Genomic DNA, 20,745 nt, shown 5'->3' on the forward strand with positions numbered 1-20,745 from the left:
TCGTGTGCGTTTGTGTGCGTGTGCGTGTGTGTGTGTGTGTGAGAGAAAGATTGTGTGTGTATTAGGTTGACCTCCCGGTCTGTTCTTTGGAGAAGTGTCTTCTACCTCTCTGTCTTGGTGCTGGTCTCATGGTCTCTCAGGGTGTCTGCACTGACGTAGATGTCCACAATCCTCTCCTCAGCTTCACTTCTGTCAGACTTGACCTTCTAGGTCACATCTGGCTTGTCATGAATGGCCTCAGACATCTCCAACAATGTATTGTGTTTTCTGACTATACAGCAATGTCTACTCAGGTTCTGAACCTATCACCACCCCTGTGTCTGTGTCTGTGTCTGAAATACTGTATGGAAATATTAGAATGGCTTGCCAAGGAAAACTTCCAAATGGACAAATTCGAGGTAAAAAGGAGTTGGAACAGTCACCAAAAAAATGCAGAGATTGATTTCGTATTGCTCACTTTAATACATTGTACATGATGGGAACAGGTGACTGACATTTCAACATCAAGCTGACATCGTCCTCAGAGGGACCTGACCATTGCACATAGATCCTATTTATAGCTAACGGCCCGTTGAGGCACAACAATGTAAAATAATTATAATGATAATATGTTCCAAGGTAAACTGCAAATTATAACACAAAATAATAAGATAAACAGTGGGTCTTGTTAATCAATAGGCCAAATTTACATTTGGGTGTCTGTGAATCTGGAGACACCGAGACCCAAGAAATCAAGGCAACAACATTATTGAAACGAGGACAGTGAAAAATCATGATTTCGCCCCTCTTCATCCAGTGTCTAATGAGTACTGCCAGAATGCCTCTCTATATGAAATCATTTAAAATACTTCTGTTGCAACAGAAAAGCCCCAGTACCCACCTGGCACTGAAGACAGCCTAAAGCAAACGCTCAAAGCATTTGAAAGATTTCAAATTTGATTCATATGTTCAGAATGAAACAAACATAAATGAGTAGGAGTGGAGACAGAATGAGAGAGGGAGAGTCAGAGAGAGAGAGTCATAGAGATGAAGAGAGAGGGGGGGTAATGGAGGGGTAGTTGTTACAGTATGTTATTGTTACACAACTCACAAATCCAGTTACGTTTTTCTTCACAATTTAAATCATTCCATGTCTTTTCAGGCTGATCTTGTCCATCTTTTAGTTCAACACAGTCCTCCCCCGGAAAGGTTGAAACACGAACACCATTATTAGGCTGGTCGATTATCCAGTACCTATGTTAACAACACAGAGAACCAGACAGTCACACTGTCAGTTAAACATCATTCTAAATAAAATAAATAATGCCTGTGTTATTTTAGCTTTAAAGCCACAAGCTGTCAGATGTGGGCCACCAACAAAAAGTAAAAAACATACGTAGTGTTAAAAAAACTACTTTTTATTTCCTTTTCTTTAAGAAAATAATGCTTGGTTTCTATGATTCATCTATAGAGCTCATTGAATGACATCTACGAAGGGAAACATTTGTTTTTATGAAGATGATCTGAAGCAATATCATTTGTTTTCAAAGTCTCCATATCCCAACTAGATGGTCAAATCTCTCACCTTGTGTTCAGTGGTGTGCCGTCTACCCATTTCCAGGACCCCTCAGTCTCTCTGTCAGTCAGACCGATCCAGACTCTCTTGTTGAGGGCAAAGAGAAATCTCTGTTGTTGAGAAAGATAAATGAATACTGATCAAAATATGTTTATCATGTCTCTCTCTCTCTCCATGTATTTATCTATCTCCCCCAACTCTCTCACCTGTTCCTCTCTGCTGTTTATGATCACCAGGTCTGCTCCTCTCGCCACACAGTCCTTTCTGCTCTCACTCCAGGTTTTTCTCTCAGTAGAGACGAAGTACCAACAGGATTCAAACTTGTTCCAGCCTTCAGAACAGGTTAGTTTAAATATTCATTGCCATCTCATTTTTCTGCACTCGTTAATGAAAGAATACTAACAACATTTTAGTGCGCGTTCAGGGCCGTAACCAGGGTTTGAGTTTTATTGATATCGTAACACAGCGGGATTAATTGTATAGAAACTTTCCAAAAAAATACTGCATTTCTATATAATAAAAAAAACTTTAAAGTGCTATTTGGAGAACAGCAAAAACAAGCAAAAATGACCCCAGCCATTATTACTTTGGCTGCTGTAGGTTCATTCACCTCAGTTGATCTACAAACACAAGCCTAGTAGCTATACAATAGTAATGTTATACCCCGGAAAGGGGAGAAATATGAGAAATGAGTTACACTGACAAGTAGCATCAGTGACTGTTCAGTCAGTTGTATTGTTGAACTGTGTAATTCATCATCTCTTTACATAGACATGGCTTTTCTCAACTGACATTGCGTTCACATTTGTGTTCCTAGGCATTACTAATCAAGCTCCGCACAAACAGACATCAATGGAGCACACAGATGATCATATTGTCACATTACATTAATGATTTGAATATCACTAAGGATTCTGTATTTCTATCAGTGATGTTGAGGTTAAAAAAGATGGGTAATAGGTCAACTATAAACTCCAGTGGTGATCGAGATAAGAGGAACAACCTGTGATGTAATGGAAATGTAGGACTATTTTAGACCTGCATTGTTTGCATTTTGAGTGCATTTAAATGTAGGCCTATAGGGAAGACAGGCCATGTGAATATGTTCATATTGAAACACATCTTTTCTTTTAGTTCCTAACTTCTTTGATACAGATTTAGTCAGGGGACCCCACATGGGGCCCCAACCCTAAGTTTGGGAATCACTGTATTAACCACTCCCCGTCTTGCTTCCTCTCTCTCTCTCTCTGTTTCTTCTGCTTCCTCCTGCATGCATTGCAGCCTGCCTCAGCCTCACCACGGAGCGCCACATCACTGTCTGTCTTAGTAGCCTAATCTTTGTAAAGCAACGTTATTATGAGAGCTTAGTAGCCTATTTGTTGCTCCTGCTGAGGTAGGCTCCTTTTAACATTACCGTCTTACTTCATCCTTCTAGCTGGCTCAGTAATACTACCCAGAGCCCTTCAACATTACTGCAATAGAAGTCTCTGCTTCATAATCCTACAGATATGATGACGGATTATTACTAATGTTTTGCTTATTTATTTCAAATGAATGGAAATTCTGCTATTCTTTCACATGGTGTTATAGCAATGAGTTTGTGTCGTATTGACTGTAAGACTAATGCATTGAATTTATGGATACCTGTGTGATTGTGACTCTGTCTGTTACTGTGTTTGTGGCGGGTAATTAGAAAAACATGACTGACTGAAGTATCTATTAGCGACTATTTAATAGTTTTCTACTCATTCTCCGAGATTCAACTTGTATTCGTATGGGCATGTCTGTAGACACGGCAGGAGATGCTGGTGGGTTTTAAAATGTACTTTTGTCTGGCATCTGGCAAACACAGTCAGCAGCGTCGCTAGTGTCTACTTGAGCGACTACGAGCTGGGGTAGTTCGTTTCACGTCTCAGGCCCTCGGCCTGTGCCGTGAGAGGGAGGAGTTAGCCGTTTGAGATAGTGGTGAAAGTGCTGCTTAAAAGGCAAATCCAGGATGCAAATCCGTTTTGATGTTGGCAAACATAACGAACAAACCACTGTTCTTGATTCCACTCGTTTGCAAAGAGGCACAATTAGAACTGAGTCAGACCAAGAATGTATTTTATTCATTTTTCTCATTAGAAACAGTTACTGAGGTCAGTACCTCAATGTCCTCATGTAGCTACGGCCCTGTGCATATTGAACATGTACAATTAATGTTATGATCGTGTATTAGGTAAACTCACCTGGACAAGAGAATTGTTCCATAAAATCATCTTTCTCCTTCTGTTGCTGGTCTCTCTCTTTAGTCAGACAGTCTGCTAAAAGAGGACAGAATATATTGGATGTGGATTGCCAGTCATTTAAACATGTCTAACATAGGAAGCACTTAGCTTGTTGTCAAAGTCTGATATAACGTGATGATTTAACAACAATCCACTCACATTCTAGTCGCAGGGAGATGTTGAGAGCGACTTGTAGAACACACAGCATCCCAAAGCTTACAGCAACCATCCTGTAGAGTCTTCTCTCTGAACCGTCAGGTCCTGGGGAGATACAGACTGGTGTGAAAACACACGGACGTACACAGCAGAGTGCAGTTTCATTTAAAATAAGTTACAAGAGGATCGTTTCTCACAGCTGTCTGTTGATATTTTTTGTATTTTATTAGGATCCCCTTTAGCTGTTGCGATTGCAGCAGCTACTCTTCCCTGGGGTCCACAGGAATTGACTGTATCAGTATGACATGTTGGAAACTCTGAATACACTGACAACATACATGCATTTGCATATTTAAATGTGGGGTAAAGTAATTGTAAAAAAAAAATTCCACTGGGACATTTCTGTTTTTGCGTCATGTGTCTGTAGGTCTTTGTCGTTGTGTGTGTGTGTGTGTGTGTGTGTGTGTGTGTGTGTGTGTGTGTGTGTGTGTGTGTGTGTGTGTGTGTGTGTGTGTGTGTGTGTGTGCGCGTGCGTGGGTCAGTGGTGTAGAGCAGGTCTGAGCAAGGCCCCTCACACCCAACCTGGGAGGGGTGTCTTTCTTTTGCCATGGGGAAGAGAGAAAATTTTGCTGTTTTAGAGGACATTGCCTGCTATTCTACACATCTTGCCATGGGGCTGAGAGAAATGTAACAGTTTTAAAGCTAATTTCCTGTAGAGTTTTCTGTGTTCTTACCTGAGTGATGTGTCTCAGTCGTCACTCTACTCATTGCTCCATTCTTGTTTTCTTCAATAACCTTTTCAATTTCAACAACCTCTTTGTTGACGTAGTCATCCATCTTAACTAACTGTATGATTACCTTTCTAACTGACTTGTAATGGTAGTATCTACTGTATGATTCTAACTGTACTGACAAGTAGTTGAGTAGTAGCTCTGATGTGTGACTTCACCTGGTACCTCTCTGAGCTCTGTCTCTGGTCCACTGCAGTTGATATAATGTTTTGAGTATCCAACCACCTTCAAGCAGGAACATCGACCTGACAGGATCATCTAACAGAGTGATAGAACATGACAGCTGCAGGACAACAAATAGTGACAAGTGCAGCCTTTCAGCCTATCACTTTGCGAGGAATATTGGTTGTTTCCGCAGCCTTCAAACGGAGGGCACGTTATGGCTCAAACTCGTTATGGCACTGATGACACATTTATTTTGAAACAATGCTGTCAATGTGTGAAATCAGTGTGAAGAGCTATTATGAAGTGTTCGTGGGAAATGTCTTCATCAGAGGTTTCAAAGGGAACTTCACTTGTGTGTTGTGTCTGTGTGTGCGTTTGGCCTGCGTGCGTCTGTGCGTCTACATGCGTTTTGTACAGTATATGTGTGTCCACTCAGTACAGTTCTGCCCATCTGATGTGTCAACCTGGAGGAGACACTGTTTTAACTATCTAATCACATTCAATCAGAAAGCTGGTAGACCTTGTTAAATGACATTGTATTATTATTAAAGCGATAAGCGCGTGCTAATAATTGGACATGAAAAAATCTACAAACATTTTACTAAACATAGCCCTATGCTGGTTACGTACATGTTTCTAATAAAAACAATTCTGACATGTATTTTACAGAGTACAGTATGCTGTCCTCTAAATCTTAACATCACAATGTTTTTGTTTTCTCTCTCTCGCCATCATTCACTTGACATGTCATCTTCCTCTACAGCAAACCGGGAGAAACAATAGATATGGGTTTCAGAAACAAGGTTCACATGTATTTTTCACATATTTTATTTCCACTTAACAAAAGCATAATGGAAATTTCAGTTGGGAACATTTTGCTCCCATCCGTCACCAGCTCTTACATTAGCTCTTTCAAAAACTTCAGAATTGGCAGTTGTTATGTTCTGTAAGGGCTGTCTTCAGGAATGGACCAAAATGCAGCGGAGTTAGTGTTCGTCATATTTAATAAAGCAAAAGACAACACTATACAAAACAAACTGGGATAACCGACAGCCAACAGTCCTGTCAGGTGCAAACATACTAAACAAGAAACAATTACCCACAACCCCAAGGAAAAACACACACTACTATATAGGACTCCCAATCAAAGGCAACTCAACACACCGGCCTTCAATTGGGAGTCCAACCCCAATTAACTAACACATAACACAAAAACTCTGCCACGTCCTGACCAAAACTAATACAATTAAGCCCTCTGCTGGTCAGGACGTGACATGTTCTCATATTTGATCTCATGACCATGTATTAAGTAAACAGATTTGAGAACTTTCAAGTAAGATCCCTTCTTTATTTATTTATATTAATTTTATTTAACCTTTATTTAACTAGGCAATACAGTTAAGAACAAATTCTTATTTACAACGACTGCCTACCAAAAGGCAATATGCCTCTTGCGGGGACGGGGGCCTGGGATTATAATAGATGAATAAATACAATATAAATATTGGACTAAACACACATCACAACAAGAGAGACAACACGGCACTACATAAAGAGAGACCTAAGACAACAACATAGCAAGGCAGAAACACATGACAACACAGCATGGTAGCAACACAACATGACAACATGGTAGCAACACAACATGGTAGCAGCACAAAACGTAGTACAGACATTATTGGCCACATTAAACAGCACAAAGGTCAAGAAGGTAGAGACAACAATACATCACACAAAGCAGCCACAACTGTCATTAAGAGTGTCCATTATTGAGTCTTTGAATGAAGAGATTGAGATAAAACTGTCCAGTTTGAGTGTTTGTTGCAGCTCGTTCCAGTTGCTAGCTGCAGCGAAGTGAAAAGAGGAGCGACCCAGGGATGTGTGTGCTTTGGGGACCTTTAACTGAATGTGACTGGCAGAACGGGTGTTGTATAAGGAGGATGAGGGCTGCAGTAGATATCTCAGATAGGGGGGAGTGAGGCCTAAGAGAGTTTTATAAATAAGCATCAACCAGTGGTTGCGATGGGTATACAGGGATGACCAGTTTACAGAGGAGTATAGAGTGCAGTGATGTGTCCTATAAGGAGCATTGGCGGCAAATCTGATGGCTGAATGGTAAAGAACGTCTAGCCGTTCGAGAGCACCCTTACCTGCCGATCTATAAATTATGTCTCCGTAATCTAGCATGGGTAGGAGTGTCATCTGAATCAGGGTTAGTTTGGCAGCTGGGGTGAAAGAGGAGCGATTTCGGTAGAGGAAACCTAGTCTAGATTTAACTTTAGCCTGCAGCTTTGATATGTGCTGAGAGAAGGACAGTGCACCATCTAGTCATACTCCCAAGTACTTGTATGAGGTGACTACCTCAAGCTCTAAACCCTAAGAGGTAGTTATAACACCTGTGGGAAGAGCGGCATTATTCTTACCAAACCACATGACCTTTGTTTTGGAGGTGTTCAGAACAAGGTTAAGGGTAGAAAAAGCATGTTGGACACTAAAAAAGCTTTGTTGCACAAAATCCGGGGAGAGGCCAGCTGAGTATAAGAATGTATCGTCGGCATATAAATGGATGAGAGAGCTTCCTACTGCCTGAACTATGTTATTGATGTAAATTGAAAATAACGCGGGGCCTAGGATTGAGCCTTGGGTTACTCCTTGGTGACAGGCAGTGGCTGAGATAGCAAATTTTCTGACTTTGAACACTGCAGTCTTTGAGAGAGGTAGTTAGCAAACCAGACCAAAGACCCTTCAGAGACACCAATACTCCTTAGCCGGCCCACAAGGATAGAATGATCTACCGTATGAAAAGCTTTGGCCAAGTCAATAAAAATAGCAGCACAATATTGCTTAGAATCAAGGGCAATGGTGACATCATTGAAGACAGTTAGGATCAGCTTGATCTCCCCCTTTAAATAAAGGACGCACCGTGGCTGCCTTCCAAGAAATGTGAACCTCCCCAGAAAGGAGAGACAGGTTAAAAAGGTTGGATATAGGCTTGGCGACGATAGGGGCAGCAACCTTAAAGAAGAAAGGGTCTAAACCATCTGACCCAGATGGTTATTTGTGTCATTGACATGGGTGTAGGTAGCATGGAAGTCAGGCATAGGAGAAACCAACTTGATGTAATTGGAGTGGTTTAATGAGAAAGAAACAAACTCCAAAAAACAAGCGTACAGAAATAACATGTGTAACATAACCCGTCACACACCTATACATAATTCACGAAACACAATAACACCAAACAATCTCAGACAAGGACATGAGGGAAAACATTGGGTTAAATACACAACATCTAATGAATGGGATTGGAACCAGGTGTGTAGAAAAACAAGACAAACCCAATGGAACATGAAAAATGGATCAGTGATGGCTAGAAGACTGGTGACGTCGACCACTGAGCACCACCCGAACGAGGAGGGGCATCGACCTCGGCAGAAGTCGTGACAGTACCCCCATGACGCGGATCCGGATGGAGACGATAGAACTCTCGCAGCAGGGAAGGATCCAATACATCCTCCACCGGAACCCAGCATCTCTCCTCCGGACCGTACCCCTCCCAGTCCATGAGGTACTGAAGGCCCCTCTCAAATCCAGGATGGATCGTGTTAATGCAGTAATGGGGGGAAGCTTTAACCTATAACATACCTCGTTCACTCTCCTCAGGACTTTAAACGGCCCCACAAACCCCGGACTCAGCTTCCGGCAGGGCAGGTGGATGGGGCATGTTTCTGGTCGAGAGCCAGACCCTGTCCCCCGGTGGGAACACCGGGGCCTCACTGCGGTGACGGTCTGCGACAACTTTCTGGCGTCGTACGGGGCGCTGAAGGTGGACATGAGCGGCGTTCCAGGTCTCCTCCACACGCCGGAACCAGTGGTCCACCGCAGGAGCCTCGGTCTGACTCTGATGCCAAGGGGCCAGAACCGGCTGATACCCCAACACACACTGAAAGGGAGAGAGGTTAGTGGAGGAGTGGCGAAGCGAGTTCTGAGCCATCTCTGCCCAGGGCACGAACGCCACCCACTCCCCCGGCCAGTCCTGACAATAAGACCTCAGAAACCTACCCACATCCTGGTTAACTCTCTCCACCTGACCGTTACTGTCAGGGTGAAAACCCGAGGTAAGGCTGACCTAGACCCCCAGACGCTCCATGAACGCCTTCCAGACCCTTGACGTGAACTGGGGACCCCGATCAGACACTATACCCTCAGGCACCCCGTAGTGCCGAAAGACGTGTGTAAACAGAGCCTCTGCAGTTGGTAGGGCCGTAGGGAGGCCGGGCAAAGTGAGGAGATGACAGGACTTAGAAAAACGATCCACAACGACCAGGATCGTAGTGTTACCTTGTGAAGGTGGAAGATCGGTAATGAAATCCACCGACAAGTGCGACTACGGCCGTTGTGGAATGGGTAAGGGTTGTAAACTTACCTCTGGGTAGGTGTCTAGGAGCCTTGCACTGGGCGCACACCGAGCAGGAGGAAACATAAACCCTCACGTCCTTAGCTAAGGTGGGCCACCAGTACCTCCCACTAAGACAAGCGCATCGTCTGGCCAATCCCAGGATGACCAGAGGAGGGTAACGTGTGAGCCCAGTAGATCAATCGGTCACTGACAGCAGACGGAACGTACAGACGCCCAGCAGGACACTGAGGGGGAACGTGCTCTGCACGTGACGCCCGCTCAATGTCCGCGTCCAGCTCCCATACTACCGGTGCCACCAAACAAGAGGCTGGGATTATGGGAGTGGGATCCATGGACCGCTCCTCTGTGTCATACAGCCGGGACAGTGCGTCTGCCTTAACGTTCTGGGAACCTGGTCTGTAAGAGAGGGTAAACACAAAATGGGTGAAAACATGGCTCACCTTGCCTGGAGAGAATTCAGTCTCCTCGCCTCCCGGATGTACTCCAGATTGCAGTGGTCAGTCCAGATGAGAAAAGGGTGTTTAGCCCCCTCAAGCCAATGTCTCCACGCCTTCAAAGCTTTGACGACGGTCCCCCACATCATAGTTTCGCTCCGTCGGGCTGAGCTTCTTCGAGAAGAAGGCACAGGGGCTGAGCTTAGGTGCTGTACCCGAGCACTGAGAGAGCACAGCTCCTATCCCAGCCTTAGACGCGTCCACCTCCGCTATGATTTGCAAAGACGGATCCGGATGAGTCAACACTGGAACTGAGGTAAACAAAGCCTTCAGTTTCCTAAAAGCCCTGTCCGCCCCAGTCGACCACTGCAAGCGCACCGGACCCCCCTTCAACAGTGAGGTAATAGGAGCAGCTACCTGACCAAAATCCCGGATAAACCTCCGGTAGTAATTGGCAAACCCTAAAAATCGCTGCAACTCCTTTACCATGGTGGGAGTCGGCCAATTACGCACGGCTGCAATGCGGTCACTCTCCATCTCCACTCCTGACATGGATAGGTGATACCCTAAGAAGGAGACGGACTGTTGAAAGAACAGGCATTTCTCAGCCTTGACATACAGGTCATGCTCTAACAGGCGACCAAGCACTCTGCGCACCAGGGACACATGCTCGGCGCGTGTAGCGGAGTAAATTAGAATGTCATCGATATACACCACTACACCCTGCCCGTGCAGGTCCCTGAAAATCTCGTCTACAAAAGATTGGAAGACTGATGGAGCATTCTTCAAACCGTACGGCATGACGAGGTACTCATAATGCCCTGAGGTGGTACTAAATGCTCTCTTCCACTCGTCTCCATCTCGGATACTGATAAGAGAATTATCTAATAAAGGTAAATGAATCAATAAACCATGATGAATTATTAGTCATACAGCATGGTTAACGAATAATCAATGTAATGATCAATGTAGGGATCGATTAGTTTGATTAGTTCTGGAAAGTCCAGGAACCACGGGATAGGGAAAGAAATGTGTGTATGCAATTAGGAGAGACACCAGGAGACAGATGGTCCAGGGAGTGAAAGCTTCAAAGCATTTCTAACCTTGAGGGAAAAGAACAGGCTGAGCTCGGGATAGTGATAAACAGTGTGAGAAGTCTATGGGGGATGCAGGTCACCAACAGTTTGTGTGTAAATGCATGTGTGTAAGAAAGCAAGAACTATATAATGACTGTTTTGTTATCCTGACCTCAGAACGTTCTCTGAATAAAGCTACAGATACCTTTTGCAGAAAGCTGAGTCCTTGCCTAATTATTTTAACCCATTGTCTTACAAACCTTGGGCATTAGTCAAGGCGAATTGATTATTGATTATTATCATCAAAGATATAAATTCCTTTAACAGATACGCACCAGGTTGTACGCACTCCTGAGATCCAGTTTAGTGAAGAAGCGCACCCTGTGCATTAACTCAATCACCGTGGCGATCAGAGGTAGCGGGTAACTGTACCCCAGCATCATTTTATTGAGACCTCGATAATCAATGCACGGGCGCAAACCTCCATCCTTCTTCTTCACAAAAAAGAAACTCGAGGAGACAGGTGAAATGGAGGGCCGAATGTACCCCTGACGCAGGGATTCGGAGACATATGTCTCCATAGCCACCGTCTCCGCTTGCGACAGGGGATACACGTGACTCCTGGGAGGTGCACCGTCTACCATGAGATTTATCGCACAATCCCCCTGTCGATGGGGTGGTAATTGAGTCGGCTTCTTCTTACAGAAGGCGAGAGCCAAATCGGCATATTCGGGGGGAATGCGCACGGTGGAGACCTGGTCTGGACTTTCCACCGTAGTAGCACCAACGGAAACCCCTACACACCTACCTGAGCTCTCTCGAGACCACCCCGTGAGAGCCCTCTGTGGCCAAGAAAAAGTGGGGTTATGACAAATTAACCAAGGTAGACCCAGCACCACAGGATACGCAGTGTCCATAAGGAAAATACACATTTTTTCCTTGTGATCCCCCTAAATCACCATACTCAAAGGAGCTGTGTCCTCCCTAAGGTGGGAACGGGGAAAGGCACATCTACGGGTACAATGGGGATCCCTAAACTATGAGCAAAAGCTTGATCAAAGAAATTCCCAGGCGTGCCTGAATCTACTAGCGCCTTATGCTGGGAACACAGGGAAAAATCAGGAAAAGTAACAGATACAAACATAAGTGCAACAGAGGGCTCTGGATGAGAATGGTGCCTACTCACCTGGGGTGGTGCCAGAGCACCCTGCCTGTTACCTCGATACCCAGAGGAACCTACCAGGCACCGACCAGCAGTGTGACCTCTGCGGCCACAGATGGTGCGCGAGCGGGAACCCCCTCCGGTCTCCCTGTGCACCCCCTCTCCCAGTTCCCTGGGTATAGGAGAGGGGGTGTGGGAGGATGGTGGTCCTGCTCGGGTGGCGCTCGGTGGTTGCCGTCACCGGCCTACTAGCTGCCACTGATTCCCTTTTTTCCCCCATTCCGTTTATTGTTTGCACCTGTTTTGTGTTGGGCTGATTAGCTGGGCTATTTTAGCCAGTAGGCCCGCCTGCTCTGTGTGCAGGATTGTTGATCTGTGTTTTGCTTGTGTACACACTCATGTGTTTGAGGTGCTAGTGCGTGGTTTGCGCCGACTATTTTCTGTCCCCTGTGTTTGGGGCACTTTGGTTTTGTGTGCGCCCTGGATCGCTGTGGGGTGGCTTGTGTTTGCCGTTGTGTTCATTAAAAACACTACCCTGTATTCTCTGCTTCCTGCGCCTGACTCCGCACCCACTACGCCCAAGCTTTACAGTAGGAAAACAAGACAAAACCAATGGAGCATGAAAAATGGATCAGTGATGGCTAGAAGACCGGTGACGTCGACCGCCGAGCCCCACCCTAACGAGGAGCGGCATCGACCTCGACAGAAGTCGTGACAATTTGGGGTCAAGTTTAAGGACCACCTTTAGCACCTCAGACTCAGTGACTGCCTGCAGGGAGAAACTTTGTAGTGGGGCAGGGGAAAAATAGGGAGAAGCATCGGGGATAGTCGCATTAGAAGGGGTGGGAGATCAGGAAATGTTGGACGGGCAAGGAGGCATGGCTGAGTCAAATAGGAATCCTGACGTAATGAAGTGGTGATTAAAGAGCTCAGCCATGTGCTTCTTGTCAGTAACAACCGCATCATCAACATTAAGGAGACATGGGCAGCTGTGAGGAAGAGGGTTTATTCTCCAGGTCTTTAACCATTTTCCAGAACGTCTTGGGGTTAGACCCACAGAGAGAGAACTGCTCCTTAAAGTAATTAACTTTGGCCTTCTGGATAGGGTGAGTGAACTTATTTCTCATTTGCTTGAACAATAGCAAGTCAGCTTGAGTATGCGTGTGCCGAGCCTTTCGTCAAATGCAATTCTTGAGGTGTAGTAGCTCCACAAGATCACGGTCCAACCAGGGGCTGAACCTGTTTTTTAAATCTCATTTTCTTTGTGGGGGCGTGTTTGTTAACAATACCACAGAAAATATCAACAAAGAAGGTCCAAGGTCTAAGGGCCAAGGTCCACTTCTCTCCCACTGTAGCTTTTCCTTCTCCTCAGTCAGGTTGTTGTAAATAGTGACTGATCTGTAGCTGGTCTCTCTCTTCATTAAGAGTGTTGTAGCTGGTCTCTCTCTATCTAAAACTGGTTTTGTAACTGGTCTGTATTTGGCCTCTTTCTGCAAGTGAGTTGGTCTTGTAAACTAAGAATACTCTTTCTGCAAATGAGTTGGTCTTATAAACTAAGAACCTCTGAGAGACCTGTTATCTGCAATAACAACTAAAACAGATAACTACAGAACTGCTGGTAATTTGTAGGAATTATAACATTCACCAACAGTTGACAGACAGGCCTATGATCCCAGTCAGTAGGACAACACATCAAGACCTATGAAGGGTCTCTCCCTGTGTTATAAAATATGTGTTTATAGTTTTTCTTTGCATTGTGTGTGTGTGCGTGTGTGTGTGTGTGTGTGTGTGTGTGTGAGAGAGAGAGAGAGAAAGATTGTGTGTGTATTAGGTTGAGCTCCCGGTCTGTTCTTTGGAGAAGTGTCTTCTACCTCTTTGTCTGGTGCTGGTCTCATGGTCTCTCAGGGTGTCTGCACTGACGTAGATGTCCACAATCCTCTCCTCAGCTTCACTTCTGTCAAACTTGACCTTCTTGGTCACATTCATTGTCATGAATGGCTTCAGACATCTCCAACAATGTATTGTGTTTTCTGACTATACAGCAATGTCTACTCAGGTTCTGAACCTATCACCACCCCTGTGTCTATGTCTGCTTTGTGTCCATTTCTGAGACTAAGTGTTTTTGATATGTTGTCCCCAGAAGAAAGGGAAATGTAAAAAGAGGAAGATAAACTAAAACTAACATGGTGGTTGAGGTTGGGACATGTTATTTTCCTTGAAACATATTCATCTGATTCCTGAGTCGATAGTGTAGACTTACCAGACCTGGAATGAAATACTGTATGAAAATATTAGAAAGGCTTGCCAAGGAACACTTCCAAATGGACAAATTCGAGGTAAAAAGGAGTTGGAGCAGTCAACAACAAAATGCAGAGATTGATTTCTTATTGCTCACTTTAATACATTGTACAGGATGCGAACAGGTGACTGACATTTCAACATCAAGCTGACATCTTCCTCAGAGTGACCTGACCATTGCACATAGATCATATTTATAGCTAACGGCCCATTGAGACACAACAATGTAAAATAATTATAATGATCATATGTTCCAAGGTAAACTGCAAATTATAACACAAAATAATAAGATAAATAGTGTGTCTATCAAGGCAACAACATTATTGGAACGAGGACAGTGAAAAATCATGATTTCGCCCCTCTGGTTCCAGTGTCTAATGAGTAATGTCAGAATGCCTCTCTATATGAAATCATTTAAAATACTTCTGTTGCAACAGAAAAGCCCCAGTACCCACCTGGCACTGAAGACAGGCTAAAGCAAACGCTCAAAGCATTTGACAGATCTCAAGTTGTATTTGAACCCAGGTCTCGCACTTATCTGACGTGCACTCATCAGGAGTCGACTGTACTGACTTAACAACCTCATACTGTTCCCTTCTACCTGTTCTAATGCAGCTGTTGACTTTTAGTGTTGTTGTGTCTCAATCATTGTCTGTGTCTGATGAGGTGTCCATCATTTAACTACTGAAGACAGGAAGCTACTAATGTATCCCAGGAAGTAAATGGGAATTTGATTCATATGTTCAGAATGAAACAAACATAAATGAGTAGGGATGGAGACAGAATGAGAGAGGGAGAGTCAGAGAGAGAGAGTCATAGAGATGAAGAGAGAGAGGGGGGGTTAGGGAGGGGTAGTTGTTACAGAAGGTTTTTGTTACACAACTCACAAATCCAGTTACGTTTTTCTTCACAATTTGAATCATTCCATGTCTTTTCAGGCTGATGTTGTCCATCATCTAGTTCAGCACAGTCCTTCTCCTGATAGCTTGAATGACCACCACCATTACTAGGCTGGTTGCTCCCCAAGTACCTATGTTAGCAACACAGAGAACCAGATAATCACACTGTCAGTAAAACATCATCCTAAATTAAATAAATAATGCCTGTATTTTTCAGATTTAAAGCCACACGCTGTCAGATGTGGGCCACCAACAAAAAGTAAAAAACATACGTAGTGTTAAAAAAACTACTTTTTATTTCCTTTTCTTTAAGAAAATAATGCTTGGTTTCTATTATTCATCTATAGAGCTCATTGAATGACATCTACGAAGGGAAACATTTGTTTTTATGAAGATGATCTGAAGCAATATAATTTGTTTTCAAAGTCTCCATATCCCAACTAGATGGTCAAATCTCTCACCTTGTTATCAGTGGTGTGCCGTCTACCCATTTCCAGAACCCCTCAGTCTCTCTGTCAGTCAGACCGATCCAGACTCTCTTGTTGAGGGCAAAGAGAAATCTCTGTTGTTGAGAAAGATAAATGAATACTGATCAAAATATGTTTATCATGTCTCTCTCTCTCTTTCTCGCTCTCTCTCTCTCCATGTATTTATCTATCTCCCCCCACTCTCTCACCTGTTCCTTTCTGCTGTTTATGATCACCAGGTCTGCTCCTCTCGCCACACAGTCCTTTCTGCTCTCACTCCAGGTTTTTCTCTCAGTAGAGACGAAGTACCAACAGGATTCAAACTTGTTCCAGCCTTCAGAACAGGTTAGTTTAAACATTCATTGCCATCTCATTTTTCTGTACTCGTTAATGAAAGAATACAAACAACATTTTAGTGCGCGTTCAGGGCCGTAACCAGGGTTTGAGTTTTATTGATATCGTAACACAGCGGGATTAATTGTATAGAAACTTTCCAAAAAAATACTGCATTTCCATATAATAAAAAAAACTTTAAAGTGATTTTTGGAGAACAGCAAAAACAAGCAAAAATGACCCCAGCCATTATTACCTTGGCTGCTGTAGGTTCATTCACCTCAGTTGATCTACAAACACAAGCCTAGTAGCTATACAATAGTAATGTTATACCCCGGAAAGGGGAGAAATATGAGAAATGAGTTACACTGACAAGTAGCATCAGTGACTGTTCAGTCAGTTGTATTGTTGAACTGCGTAATTCATCATCTCTTTACATAGATATGGCTTTTCTCAACTGACATTGCGTTCACATTTGTATTCCTAGGCATTACTAATCAAGCTCCGCACAAACAGACATCAATGGAGCACACAGATGATCATATTGTCACATTACATTAATGATTTGAATATCACTAAGGATTCTGTATTAATATCAGTGATATTGTGGTTAAAAAAGATGGGTAATAGGTTAACTATAAACTCCAGTGGTGATCGAGATAAGAGGAACAACCAGTGATGTAATGGAAATGTAGGACTATTTTAGACCTGCATTGTTTGCATTTTGAGAGCATTTAAATGTAGGCCTATAGGGAAGACAGGCCATGTGAATATGTTCATATTTAAACACGTCTTCTTTTCTTTTAGTTCCTAACTTCTTTGATACAGATTTAGTCAGGGGACCCCACATGGGGCCCCAACCCTAAGTTTGGGAACCACTGTATTAACCACTCCCCGTCTTGCTTCCTCTCTCTCTCTCTGTTTCCTCTGCTTCCTCCTGCATGCATTGCAGCCTGCCTCAGCCTCACCACGGAGCGCCACATCACTGTCTGTCTTAGTAGCCTAATCTTTGTAAAGCAAAGTTATTATGAGAGCTTAGTAGCCTATTTGTTGCTCCTGCTGAGGTAGGCTCCTTTTAACATTACCGTCTTACTTCATCCTTCTAGCTGGCTCAGTATAACTACCCAGAGCCCTTCAACATTACTGCAATAGAAGTCTCTGCTTCATAATCCTACAGACATGATGACGGATTATTACTAATGTTTTGCTTATTTATTTCAAATGAATGGAAATTCTGCTATTCATTCACATGGTGTTACAGCAATGAGTTTGTGACGTATTGACTGTAAGACTAATGCATTGATTTTAGGGATACCTGTGTGATTGTGACTCTGTCGGTTACTGTGTTTGTGGCGGGTAATTAGAAAAACATGACTGACTGAAGTATCTATAAGCGACTATTTAATAGTTTTGTACTCATTCTCCGAGATTCAACTTGTATTCGAATGGGGATATCTGTAGACACGGCAGGCGATGCTGGTGGGTTTTAAAATGTACAGTCAGCAGCGTCGCTAGTGTCTACATGAGCGGACTACGAGCTGGCGTAGTTGGTTTCACGTCTCAGGCCCTCGGCCTGTGCCGTGAGAGGGAGGAGTTAGCCGTTTGAGATAGTGGTGAAAGTGCTGCTTAAAAGGCAAATCCAGGATGCAAATCCGTTTTGATGTTGGCAAACTAAACAAACAAACCACTGTTCTTGATTCCACTCGTTTGCAAAGAGGCACAATTAGAACTGAGTCAGACCAAGAATCTATTTTATTCATTTTTCTCATTAGAAACAGTTACTGAGGTCAGTACCTCAATGTCCTCATGTAGCTACGGCCCTGTGCATATTGAACATGTACAATTAATGTTATGATTGTGTATTAGGTAAACTCACCTGGACTAGAGAACTTTTCCATAAAATCATCTTTCTCCTTCTGTTGCTGGTCTCTCTCTTTAGTCAGACAGTCTGCTAAAAGAGGACAGAATATATTGGATGTGGATTGCCAGTCATTTAAACATGTCTAACATAGGAAGCACTTAGCTTGTTGTCAAAGTCTGATATAACGTGATAATTTAACAACAATCCACTCACGTTCTAGTCGCAGGGAGATGTTGAGAGCGACTTGTAGAACACACAGCATCCCAAAGCTTACAGCAACCATCCCGTAGAGTCTTCTCTCTGAACCGTCAGGTCCTGGGGAGATACACACTGGTGTGAAAACACACGGACGTACACAGCAGAGTGCAGTTTCATTTAAAATAAGTTACAAGAGGATCGTTTCTCACAGCTGTCTGTTGATATTTTTTGTATTTTATTAGGATCCCCTTTAGCTTTTGCGATTGCAGCAGCTACTCTTCCCTGGGGTCCACAGGAATTGACTGTATCAGTATGACATGTTGAAACCTCTGAATACACTGAAAACATACCCCCATTTGCATATTTAAATGTGGGGTAAAATAATTGTAAAAAAAACTTTTCCACTGGGACATTTTTGTTTTTGCGTCATGTGTTTGTAGGTCTTTGTCGTTGTGTGTGTGTGAGTGTGTGTGGGCCAGTGGTGTAGAGCAGGTCTGAGCAAGCCCCCCCACACCCAACCTGGGAGGGGTGTCTTTCTTTTGCCATGGGGAAGTGAGAAAATGTTGCTGTTTTAGAGCACATTTCCTGCTATTCTACACATTTTGCCATGAGGCTGAGAGAAATGTAACAGTTTTAAAGCGAATTTCCTGTAGTTAAAAAACATAATTATCAAGGCTTATGACATGTTCATTTACTATCTGTGGGGTGAGGGGGGGGGCCCCAATGCTTGTGTGTGCGTTTGTGTGACAGAGTTTCTGTGTTCTTACCTGAGTGATGTGTCTCAGTTGTCACTCTCCTCATTGCTCCATTCTTGTTTTCTTCAATAACCTTGTCAATTTCAACAACCTCTTCGTTGATGTAGTCATCCATCTTAACTAACTGTATGATTACCTTTCTAACTGACTTGTAATGGTAGTATCTACTGTATGATTCTAACTGTACTGACAAGTAGTTGAGTAGTAGCTCTGATGTGTGACTTCACCTGGTACCTCTCTGAGCTCTGTCTCTGGTCCACTGCAGTTAATATAATGTTTTGAGTATCCAACCACCTTCAAGCAGGAACATCGACCTGACAGGATCATCTAACAGAGTGATAGAACATGACAGCTGCAGGACAACACATAGTGACAAGTGCAGCCTTTCAGCCTATCACTTTGCGAGGAATGTTGGTTGTTTCCGCAGCCTTCAAACGGAGGGCACGTTATGGCTCAAACTCGTTATGCCACTGATGACCATTTAGGGGCATTTTTTTTTGTATCAACGCTGTCTGTGTGTTATTCTGCAGGGTTTGTGGGAAATGTCTTCATCAGAGGTTTTAAAGGCAACTTCACTTGTGTGTTGTGTGTGCGTGTGGCCTGCGTGCGTCTGTGCGTCTGCATGCGTCTTGTACAGTATATGTGTGTCCTCTCAGTACAGTTCTGCCCATCTGACGTGTCAACCTGGAGGAGACTGTAAGGGCTGTCACGAGAGAGAGTAGACCAAGGTGCAGCGGAGTTAGTGTTCATCATTGAATTTAATAACAGAAAGAACACTATACAAAAACAAAACAAGAAAACCGACAGCCAAACAGTCCTGTCAGGTGCAAAACACTAACAGAAACAATTACCCACAAAACCCAAAGGAAAAGCATGCTCCTTATGTGTGACTCCCAATCAGCAACAACGAACTTCAGCTGTGCCTGATTGGGAGCCACACGGCCCAAAACAAAGAAATACAAAAACAAAGAAAAAGGAACATAGAACGCCCACCCAATGTAACACCCTGGCCTAACCAAAATAAAGAACAAAAACCCCTCTCTATGGCCAGGGCGTTACAGAGACACTGTTTTAACTATCTAATCACATTCAATCAGAAAGCTGGTAGACCTTGTTAAATTACATTGTACCTTTATTTATCAATCTGTGCCTTTGTAATTATTATTTTTAAAGTGATATACCGTATGTGTCACGATTGTCGTCGGTGAAAGAGGACCAAAATGCAGCGGAAGTGTGGATACTCATGTTTTTAATGTTGAAAACAAAAGGAGTAGAGCATCCACTGAAAACCAATAAACAAAACAATGAACGGTACTCACAATGTGACGGTGTGGCAGGCTATACCAAACACAGCAGTGCTCACAACAATTCCCCATAACCCCAAAGACAAACACACACACCTATATAAGACTTCCAATCAAAGGCAACTATACACACCTGCCTTCAATTGGAAGTCCCAATCATCCAACATTAAACAAACACAAACCACCTGCCACATCCTGACCTAGACTAAGCAATATGCCCTCTGCTGGTCAGGACGTGACAGTACCCCCCTCTCAAGGTGCAGACTCCGGGATGCACCTAAAAAAGAAAAACACAAGAAAATCCCCAATACCCCAACAAAACCAACAAACAATACCCCCTAAACAAAAAGGGAGGGAAGGGAGGGTGGCTGCCGTCACCGACGGCACTGTGCTACACCCTCCCTCCCCAACCCACCTATCCTGGAGGTGGCTCAGGTGCTGGCCGTTCCAGGCAGTCGGGGCAGTCCGGCCAGTCTGGCGGCTCGGGACAGTCGGGGCAGTCTGGCGGCTCGGGACAGTCGGGGCAGTCCGGCGGCTCGGGACAGTCGGGGCAGTCGGGGCAGTCTGGCAGCTCGGGACAGTCGGGGCAGTCCGGCAGCTCGGGACA

At 43.9% G+C, this 20,745-nt stretch overlaps 2 protein-coding genes and 1 long non-coding RNA gene across 6 annotated transcripts; 1 reads left to right on the forward strand and 2 right to left on the reverse strand.

Annotated features, from left to right (window-relative positions):
• Nucleotides 1–438: 438 nt before the first annotated feature.
• On the reverse strand, nucleotides 439–5,105 carry LOC115192018 (C-type lectin domain family 4 member E-like). 4 transcript variants are annotated; one of them, XM_029750108.1, is made up of 6 exons: nucleotides 4,713–5,105; nucleotides 3,982–4,083; nucleotides 3,784–3,855; nucleotides 1,762–1,886; nucleotides 1,565–1,665; nucleotides 439–1,233 (listed from the first exon to the last, which is right to left on the reverse strand). In XM_029750108.1, the coding sequence occupies exons 1-6, from the start codon at nucleotides 4,813–4,815 to the stop codon at nucleotides 1,062–1,064; spliced, it is 675 nt and encodes a 224-aa protein (XP_029605968.1). In that variant the 5' UTR covers nucleotides 4,816–5,105; the 3' UTR covers nucleotides 439–1,061. The 4 variants fall into 4 exon arrangements, with proteins under 4 accessions (XP_029605968.1, XP_029605967.1, XP_029605966.1 ...); XM_029750107.1 differs by having other exon boundaries at nucleotides 3,784–3,858; XM_029750106.1 differs by having other exon boundaries at nucleotides 3,982–4,098.
• LOC115192020 (uncharacterized) lies at nucleotides 1,823–16,189 on the forward strand. The gene is made up of 2 exons (XR_003877860.1): nucleotides 1,823–1,897; nucleotides 15,927–16,189. It is a non-coding gene; the product is annotated as an uncharacterized LOC115192020 (long non-coding RNA).
• LOC115192019 (CD209 antigen-like protein E) lies at nucleotides 14,400–19,257 on the reverse strand. Its single transcript, XM_029750109.1, has 6 exons — nucleotides 18,847–19,257; nucleotides 18,095–18,196; nucleotides 17,897–17,971; nucleotides 15,897–16,021; nucleotides 15,682–15,782; nucleotides 14,400–15,351 (listed from the first exon to the last, which is right to left on the reverse strand). The coding sequence occupies exons 1-6, from the start codon at nucleotides 18,947–18,949 to the stop codon at nucleotides 15,180–15,182; spliced, it is 678 nt and encodes a 225-aa protein (XP_029605969.1). The 5' UTR covers nucleotides 18,950–19,257; the 3' UTR covers nucleotides 14,400–15,179.
• Nucleotides 19,258–20,745: the final 1,488 nt, after the last annotated feature.

The sequence above is a fragment of the Salmo trutta genome, chromosome 4 (assembly GCF_901001165.1).
Source record: "Salmo trutta chromosome 4, fSalTru1.1, whole genome shotgun sequence".
Lineage (NCBI taxonomy): Eukaryota > Metazoa > Chordata > Actinopteri > Salmoniformes > Salmonidae > Salmo > Salmo trutta.

Coding starts and splice junctions, on each gene's coding strand:
- LOC115192018 (XM_029750105.1), bottom strand. CDS start 4,815: ATGGATGACTACGTCAACAAAGAGGTTGTTGAAATTGAAAAGGTTATT. Junction 4,099..4,712: donor GACTGAGACACATCACTCAG/GTAAGAACACAG, acceptor TTTTCACACCAG/TCTGTATCTCCCCAGGACCT. Junction 1,887..3,783: donor GGAACAATTCTCTTGTCCAG/GTGAGTTTACCT, acceptor CCTGTTCTGAAG/GCTGGAACAAGTTTGAATCC.
- LOC115192019 (XM_029750109.1), bottom strand. CDS start 18,949: ATGGATGACTACATCAACGAAGAGGTTGTTGAAATTGACAAGGTTATT. Junction 18,197..18,846: donor AACTGAGACACATCACTCAG/GTAAGAACACAG, acceptor GTATCTCCCCAG/GACCTGACGGTTCAGAGAGA. Junction 16,022..17,896: donor GGAAAAGTTCTCTAGTCCAG/GTGAGTTTACCT, acceptor CCTGTTCTGAAG/GCTGGAACAAGTTTGAATCC.